Source organism: Haliotis rubra, unplaced genomic scaffold (genome assembly GCF_003918875.1).
Source record: "Haliotis rubra isolate DU_JTF1 unplaced genomic scaffold, ASM391887v1 Scf124, whole genome shotgun sequence".
In the NCBI taxonomy this organism is placed as follows: domain Eukaryota; kingdom Metazoa; phylum Mollusca; class Gastropoda; order Lepetellida; family Haliotidae; genus Haliotis; species Haliotis rubra.
In genome coordinates this window covers 1,337,059-1,346,266 of record NW_025765159.1, presented here as the reverse complement: position 1 = coordinate 1,346,266, position 9,208 = coordinate 1,337,059, and the positions used below count along the sequence as shown (strand labels likewise).

At 39.9% G+C, this 9,208-nt stretch overlaps 1 protein-coding gene across 2 annotated transcripts in view; it reads left to right on the top strand.

The window, feature by feature from the left end:
- Positions 1-9,208, top strand: part of LOC124266216 (histone deacetylase complex subunit SAP30L-like) — a 77,226-nt gene that overhangs the window by 61,578 nt on the left and 6,440 nt on the right. Inside the window, exon 1 of one of the 2 annotated variants that reach the window (XM_046701027.1) lies at positions 420-778. The exons of the other annotated variant lie outside the window; for it this stretch is intronic. Within the exon in view, the coding sequence (XP_046556983.1) occupies positions 774-778 (5 nt within the window). The 5' untranslated portion in view covers positions 420-773. Of the gene's footprint in view, positions 1-419; positions 779-9,208 lie in introns of those variants that run through there. 2 annotated transcript variants of the gene reach the window in all.

The window sequence follows — 9,208 nt, the reverse complement described above, 5'->3', positions numbered from 1 at the left end:
CATTGACATCGTTATAACGCTCATTGTTGAAATAAAATGAACTGGATCAATTTCAATTACTTATTAAACAGTTTGCTTATGGAACAGTTGTCATTGATTGGTGATTGGCATATCCACTAAATTGAGAAAAGGAATGGATTGACATTGTAAACCATCAACATTTACAGTGTAGTGCACCTCGTTATTTGCAAATGATGCTATTCCTTTCTTTTCTTCTTCGAAGATCTCACATACAAAACATTTCTGTTTTGATCGCTATTTGGTATGCACCGTTTAACGAAGGCACCAACAGACGGTTTATCAAAACTGTCAAAAGTTAGTTTTACGACAAGTAGTAGCGAATGTGTTTCGTCGGGCATGATTGACAGAGAGAAGCGGACATGGCCAAAATTTGGATCCAAATATATAAAGATTTAAACCATGACAGATGAAATCAACTATTAGGTTTAAGCAAATTGGTATTTTTCTTTCGTTTCCATTTGTTTTAAAATGAATCGTGACTCTATTATCCACGTATACCGTAATTCATTTTCTCTATCGACAGTGTTTACGATTTATGAATAGGCGTGGCCATGTCCATATATGTCAACTACGTCATGCAACCTCTGACCTCGCTGATCAACACGAAAACACGCCGCCATTTCACTCGCTTCGTTGTTCTGTAGGAAGATCCTGTCGGTGACTTGCAGTCTAGCTGGCATTACATCAGACACCGGGAGATTAGAGCTTGATTTGCGGCTCCTAGACAGTGCAGCAGTGGGGTGTCTGACACTATGAGGTAAGCACATGCGCTCTAGACATCTGCTGACGAGAATATATTTCCTCGAAATGTCTGTCTCCGTGTTGGCTTGGGAGTCTGTGTCAATCGGCGAGACGATGAATTTCGGATGTTCTGTATTTCTAGGGAAATGTGTCCTTCGTAAATGCCACCTGTGTTTTTACGCGTAGCTTTATCGATACTTTTTTTTAGTTTCACAATAACTGAATTCAGGAATTTAATAGTATATAAGAGACATATTCTCCTTAGTGAACAGTCGAAGGGAAAGAGAAACCTAACTTTTCGCTGAACATTGTCAAAACGAAAAGACCTTTCGCAGGATTGCGAATCAAGTGATTCCAGCTGATTACTGGTGATCATGTGTAACCTTGCATCGACACACAGGACAGAGACACTTAAAGTTGAAGACGAACTATTGACTAACATTAGTGAATAGATCTAAAGTAGATGCATCGTGCACATGCTATTTTCGTTTAAATTTCTAATGATAAACCTTCTTGTATTGTATGACAGACAAGATAATTGGTGATCCTAAAAATAAAACTGAAATCAGCAATGAGATTGACTTTTTTCCAAGTTAATTCTGAACAGAAGTCAGGCAGATAATGTATTGATACAAATAAATTCTGGTCACAGCTGCAGTAGGGTTTTATCTCAATGTAGAATTTAACCCTAGAAAATGTTTTATAACAGAGGTTACAAGAAATCAGGCAAAACAGACCCAAAAGTGGCTGTCGAAATATGACACCAGACTGAGAAATAGTATATTGTGTATGTTGAACAAATGTTGCCATGTGTTGAAATGTAGTGATGTCATCATGTTTCACAATATCAGTGTTTTGATAAATTGTTAACATAATGTTTGGTTTTGACATTTTTATGGTGTAAAAGTACTCATATGCAGTTAAGAAGAAGTGAAAGAGACATATTTTATTGTGTTTATTTTCTTAACTAGTTATTTTGAATATGCTGTCACCGTTACCATGTTTATGAATCAGGTGCTGTCGTTCTCAGTTTGATGTTTTGTATTTATGTTTTTTATGGAAATTGGAATTGTCAAAAAATTTACAATCGAGAAACAAAAAGCTGAAAATGTCAATGTATTCAAAAAATTGTTGGATAACATCTTCATATTGTCCATATTGTTCAGACACTTGACAACATTAAATTCCCACAAGTACCGCATGAACCCATCTTAAAAGCTTTTAAATTCTAACGATGCCTTTATTGTACTATTGATGATTATACTCATGATGTTTCAACTTCAAGGTTAAGTTTAAGCATCAACAGGCAGTAACAGATTTTACTTTATAGTTCATAAACTGCAGTACCAAATGTTGCAACACGTAACCATAACTGCTTTATACTAAGGCAATACTGAAGCCAGTATATACTCAACTAAATTAAAGTTGGACACTTGAATCCAACAATGAAAGTAGTATTTTCATTATAATGAAAATAGATGTTATCATGTACTGTCATCAAGGTAACAATGTAACTGAGGAAAAGTAGATTGCGGAATATTTTAGTGGATAAATGGACATGAAAAGTGTTCAAACATTTCAACAGGAAAATTGTTACCATTGGCCACCAAGTTACTGCCAAGGTTTTGCAAGCTCTGGTTGCACACGTTTTCCTAGTTCCTCCCAAATATGACTGGGTTCAAGTATAGAAGGGATGGTGGGGTAGCCTAGTGGTTAAAGAATTCACATAAATCCAATGGATTAAGAGTTATTCCAAAGATTCAAGCAAAAAATTGAATGAATAGTGAGTGCCCGAGTAATATGGACCATGACTCCATGGGAAGTACACTGTCTTTAACCCCGGAATTCATACAAAGATTACTCCTAAATATCATTACATAAACAACAAACACACTCATACTTTTCAAACATTTTTATTCTTGATGTACTCATTAAACATGACCAATGTAAACTTGACAGATAGCAATATCACAGTCAAAACATATGAATATTTAAATCAATTGTTTTGACTGACATAAGTAGAAATTTCATTGTCCACACAAAAATCAAATGCATCACACAAAATTGTCTGTCTCAGCTTGAATACAATAAAGGAATAACAATGTTCACAATATTGTCTGTTACTTTCTTCACTGGACTTGACACTTCCTCAATGTCACCAAAAAAAAAGAAATATAAAATATATTTTAGTATTTTTGCATGATTATATTTTGTTACTGTTTTGTTTTTACTTTCCAGATGTTCAGTTGCAAAAAGTATTACTTGTATTCATGGAATTTCAGTTTACCTGTGTTTCACCAGCTGAAAAATCAGCTGAATGTTATGAACTTTTCAGAACTTACACTGACAAATGTACTTTCAAAATCAACCAATAAATAAATAATTTCTGTGCACAGGAATGTACTAAATGCAGATAAAACCATCGCCCCTACATTAGGGGTCCCTTCAAATATTGATTTTTTTTAAAGATATTTATGATACGTACAGTAACATCTAAAAATTGAAATATACTTACTGTGGGTATGTTGATAAAGTTCAGTGTGAATGTCAGTGTGTGTAAGTGATGTCCATTGTTTTAGGTTTATTTTACAGGCAATCTAAAAATCACACCAAATTACCCGAAATTCGAAATAACATTGATCATTGATGCTTGGGGAATAGACAATAAAACACAACCGTTACTTAGAATAAACATAATGGTGTGTCGCCTGTAGATCGTTAGTGTTGTTACACTTCGATTGACATTACCCCGCGACCCTACTAAAAAGCAGACGTTATCAAAACAATCTAACCATGTCAGTGCACAAGTCAAATTTGCAATTAAAGATCACAAGACGAGATTATCTACCTTTTCAGTCCTAATTTGTTTATGCTAGGCACTGTATCATATGCAGGGATTAAGATTACCGTGCATATTTGTCTCATACACAAAGCCGGAAATAGCAATCAGCTGTGCACACCTCCCCGGCGATCTACCGGTGATTCAGTTAAAACATACCCAATAATACAACAGGACAAATTCTGATGCAGTGATCTGAGGAATATAGTATCTAAAACCATTATTTTACCCACAGAAATAATTGTGCCATTTTTATTACAGGTTCTTTTGCATAATTGTAAAATATTTATAATCATAACTAAGATTATGCGGCAGCAGTTTGGTGTTGTGCCGGATAGTTTTTAAGCATGGAACATGTCCTGACCTGTCACCGATGACGTTTCGCTATTTCAACTTCGAAAAGTTTGTTGACATGTTAGCGTCCAGCTACAATAAATATGACTTTTAGCGAAGCAATATATATATGAATCCATTTTCTGTCAACTACACTATCTATATATCATGCTGTTTACAGACCGAACCAAAATCAGCTCAATCTGAACTGTCGATCGAGCCGAGGGTAAATACTGCATAGGAACTGTTTCTCGGAATGAAATATTACGTGTAAATTATTTTCATAAAGATTAATTTCAGCAGATGGAGATTTTAGCTTTCATAAGTCACTATTCTGATAATTCACTATGCATTAACTGTTTGACATTGTGACTGTGAGACAGTAGCCGAAACCTTTAGTGATCTTCGGACTGCTGAGCGCTGCTGTTAGTGATAGCAGGTCGGGCTCAGGGCGGTGAAAATGGCACGTTTTGAACGGCACTACTTTCATATTACGTGATCTCACGCCGTTTTACCCAATTTTAATATTGTTGATATATACATCAAAATAAAGGGGAAATGTTGCTCTTTATGCTACACGATGTTACAGATTGAAAACGGACTTACCTTGCAAATGGCGAGTACTTGAAAATGGGGGAGTTTTTCAAACGCCAATTCCACACCGTTCCGCTTCATTCGTCGAAATATAAAATATACCACATGAAAGACCATCTTCTGATCTTATTGTCCAACAATTTTTATGACATTTCAACTGAAAACAGCAGCACCACAGTGCTTTGAAAATACCCCGACGAAACTGGGCACTGCCATCAAACGGTCCACGGGACGGGACCTTTGACAGATTGAGAAAGCTGAAATTCACCTCGCTGTCACTAACTGAACAAACAACAAACACCATTTTTTGATATTATTTACTTTAATGTGTTGTCTAAACATATCAGAAGAAATAACTGAAAAAGATTCAATAGTTTTTCTGTAGTATACGAATAAAGAAAATATTCCAGGGTAATTAGCCAAATCTAGTCAATTAGTGGGGGGCTGTGGTATAGCTAATGATATTGCTGGAATAAGAGCGGCGTATAACCAAACTCACTCACTCACTCAAGCCTAGAGAACAGGAATGCCTGCCCAACACAACGCTGGTATTAGGCAAGTTGTGTGATAGATACTGTCATGTTGAAATATCAGAACAATATCATGTACCTCCATAAGTCGTTGCTGTGTGTATGACAAGGCAACAAACACAAGAGAATCACCCCATCACAATTAGTTCCAATAATGTCAAGTTTCTAATCTATTTGAGTATGTATAGAAGTCATGATGAACATGTAACTGTTGTGGAGTTGAATTTCCATGACTATGTCTTTGGTGTAAAAGCGTCTGTCATTTCTTCTGCTAGGCCCTTGTTATTTATCCTGATACCTAAAGTTTTCCTGGGTTCAGTACTGTGGATATACAGTTTTTGTGTCTATCTTCAGTCTTGATTCATAAAGGATTTAGGATTTCATGTCTGATAAATCCATGCATTATAAAACCATTCTGATCAAATGTAATATTGGGAAAAACTTAGATAATTTCCATGACTTTAGAAACTTGTGCCTTTTTAGAGAATGACTACACTTGTTAAGATGGTTGAATAGTTGTGGAGGGAGTTTGACTAGAACCTTGTGTGAAGGTGGCGCCTTGATGTTTCTTTCTTGATGCTAGAACCTTGTGTGAATGTACCTGTGGGCAGTAGTGCCTTGATGTTTCTTTCTTGTGCTAGAACCTTGTGTGAATGTACCTGTGGGCAGTAGTGCCTTGATGTTTCTTTCTTGTGCTAGGACCTTGTCTTAATGTACCTGTGGGCAGTAGTGCCTTGATGTTTCTTTCCTGATGCTAGGACCTTGTCTGAATGTACCTGTGGGCAGTAGTGCCTTGATGTTTCTTTCTTGATGCTAGGACCTTGTCTGAATGTACCTGTGGGCAGTAGTGCCTTGATGTTTCTTTCTTGATGCTAGGACCTTGTCTGAAGGTACCTGGTGGCAGTGGTGCCTTGATGTTTCTTTCTTGATGCTAGAACCTTGTCTGAATGTACCTGGTGGCAGTAGTGCCTTGATGTTTCTTTCTTGTGCTAGAACCTTGTGTGAATGTACCTGTGGGCAGTAGTGCCTTGATGTTTCTTTCTTGTGCTAGGACCTTGTCTTAATGTACCTGTGGGCAGTAGTGCCTTGATGTTTCTTTCCTGATGCTAGGACCTTGTCTGAATGTACCTGTAGGCAGTAGTGCCTTGATGTTTCTTTCTTGATGCTAGGACCTTGTCTGAAGGTACCTGGTGGCAGTGGTGCCTTGATGTTTCTTTCTTGATGCTAGAACCTTGTCTGAATGTACCTGTGGGCAGTAGTGCCTTGATGTTTCTTTCTTGATGCTAGAACCTTGTCTGAATGTACCTGTGGGCAGTAGTGCCTTGATGTTTCTTTCTTGATGCTAGAACCTTGTGTGAATGTACCTGTGGGCAGTAGTGCCTTGATGTTTCTTTCCTGATGCTAGGACCTTGTCTGAATGTACCTGGTGGCAGTAGTGCCTTGATGTTTCTTTCCTGATGCTAGGACCTTGTGTGAAGGTACCTGTGGGCAGTAGTGCCTTGATGTTTCTTTCTTGATGCTAGAACCTTGTGTGAATGTACCTGTGGGCAGTAGTGCCTTGATGTTTCTTTCTTGTGCTAGGACCTTGTCTGAAGGTACCTGTGGGCAGTAGTGCCTTGATGTTTCTTTCCTGATGCTAGAACCTTGTGTGAAGGTACCTGTGGGCAGTAGTGCCTTGATGTTTCTTTCTTGATGCTAGAACCTTGTGTGAATGTACCTGTGGGCAGTAGTGCCTTGATGTTTCTTTCTTGTGCTAGGACCTTGTCTGAAGGTACCTGTGGGCAGTAGTGCCTTGATGTTTCTTTCCTGATGCTAGAACCTTGTCTGAATGTACCTGTGGGCAGTAGTGCCTTGATGTTTCTTTCTTGATGCTAGAACCTTGTCTGAATGTACCTGTGGGCAGTAGTGCCTTGATGTTTCTTTCTTGATGCTAGGACCTTGTCTGAATGTACCTGTGGGCAGTGGTGCCTTGATGTTTCTTTCTTGATGCTAGGACCTTGTGTGAATGTACCTGGTGGCAGTGGTGCCTTGATGTTTCTTTCTTGATGCTAGGACCTTGTCTGAATGTACCTGTGGGCAGTAGTGCCTTGATGTTTCTTTCTTGATGCTAGGACCTTGTGTGAAGGTACCTGTGGGCAGTAGTGCCTTGATGTTTCTTTCTTGATGCTAGGACCTTGTCTGAATGTACCTGTGGGCAGTGGTGCCTTGATGTTTCTTTCCTGATGCTAGGACCTTGTGTGAAGGTACCTGTGGGCAGTAGTGCCTTGATGTTTCTTTCTTGATGCTAGGACCTTGTCTGAATGTACCTGTGGGCAGTAGTGCCTTGATGTTTCTTTCTTGATGCTAGGACCTTGTGTGAATGTACCTGTGGGCAGTGGTGCCTTGATGTTTCTTTCTTGATGCTAGGACCTTGTCTGAATGTACCTGTGGGCAGTGGTGCCTTGATGTTTCTTTCTTGATGCTAGGACCTTGTGTGAAGGTACCTGTGGGCAGTAGTGCCTTGATGTTTCTTTCTTGATGCTAGAACCTTGTGTGAAGGTACCTGTGGGCAGTAGTGCCTTGATGTTTCTTTCTTGATGCTAGGACCTTGTGTGAAGGTACCTGTGGGCAGTAGTGCCTTGATGTTTCTTTCCTGATGCTAGGACCTTGTGTGAATGTACCTGTGGGCAGTAGTGCCTTGATGTTTCTTTCTTGATGCTAGGACCTTGTCTGAATGTACCTGTGGGCAGTAGTGCCTTGATGTTTCTTTCTTAATGCTAGGACCTTGTGTGAATGTACCTGTGGGCAGTAGTGCCTTGATGTTTCTTTCTTGATGCTAGGACCTTGTGTGGAGGTACCTGTGGGCAGTAGTGCCTTGATGTTTCTTTCTTGATGCTAGAACCTTGTGTGAAGGTACCTGTGGGCAGTTGTGCCTTGATGTTTCTTTCTTGATGCTAGAACCTTGTGTGAAGGTACCTGTGGGCAGTAGTGCCTTGATGTTTCTTTCTTGATGCTAGAACCTTGTGTGAAGGTACCTGTGGGCAGTAGTGCCTTGATGTTTCTTTCTTGATGCTAGAACCTTGTGTGAAGGTACCTGTGGGCAGTTGTGCCTTGATGTTTCTTTCTTGATGCTAGAACCTTGTGTGAAGGTACCTGTGGGCAGTAGTGCCTTGATGTTTCTTTCTTGATGCTAGGACCTTGTGTGAATGTACCTGTGGGCAGTAGTGACTTGATGTTTCTTTCTTGATGCTAGGACCTTGTGTGAAGGTACCTGTGGGCAGTAGTGCCTTGATGTTTCTTTCTTGATGCTAGGACCTTGTCTGAATGTACCTGTGGGCAGTAGTGCCTTGATGTTTCTTTCTTGATGCTAGAACCTTGTGTGAATGTACCTGTGGGCAGTAGTGCCTTGATGTTTCTTTCTTGATGCTAGGACCTTGTGTGAATGTACCTGTGGGCAGTGGTGCCTTGATGTTTCCTTCTTGATGCTAGGACCTTGTCTGAATGTACCTGTGGGCAGTGGTGCCTTGATGTTTCTTTCTTGATGCTAGGACCTTGTGTGAATGTACCTGTGGGCAGTAGTGCCTTGATGTTTCTTTCTTGATGCTAGGACCTTGTCTGAAGGTACCTGTGGGCAGTGGTGCCTTGATGTTTCTTTCCTGATGCTAGGACCTTGTCTGAAGGTACCTGTGGGCAGTGGTGCCTTGATGTTTCTTTCCTGATGCTAGGACCTTGTCTGAAGGTACCTGTGGGCAGTGGTGCCTTGATGTTTCTTTCCTGATGCTAGGACCTTGTCTGAAGGTACCTTTGGGCAGTAGTGCCTTGATGTTTCTTTCTTGATGCTAGGACCTTGTGTGAATGTACCTGTGGGCAGTAGTGCCTTGATGTTTCCTTCCTGATGCTAGGACCTTGTCTGAATGTACCTGTGGGCAGTAGTGCCTTGATGTTTCCTTCCTGATGCTAGGACCTTGTGTGAATGTACCTGTGGGCAGTAGTGCCTTGATGTTTCCTTCCTGATGCTAGGACCTTGTCTGAATGTACCTGTGGGCAGTAGTGCCTTGATGTTTCTTTCTTAATGCTAGGACCTTGTCTGAAGGTACCGGTGGGCAGTAGTGCCTTGATGTTTCTTTCTTGATGCTAGAACCTTGAAAATGAGTGAAACAGAGATGATATT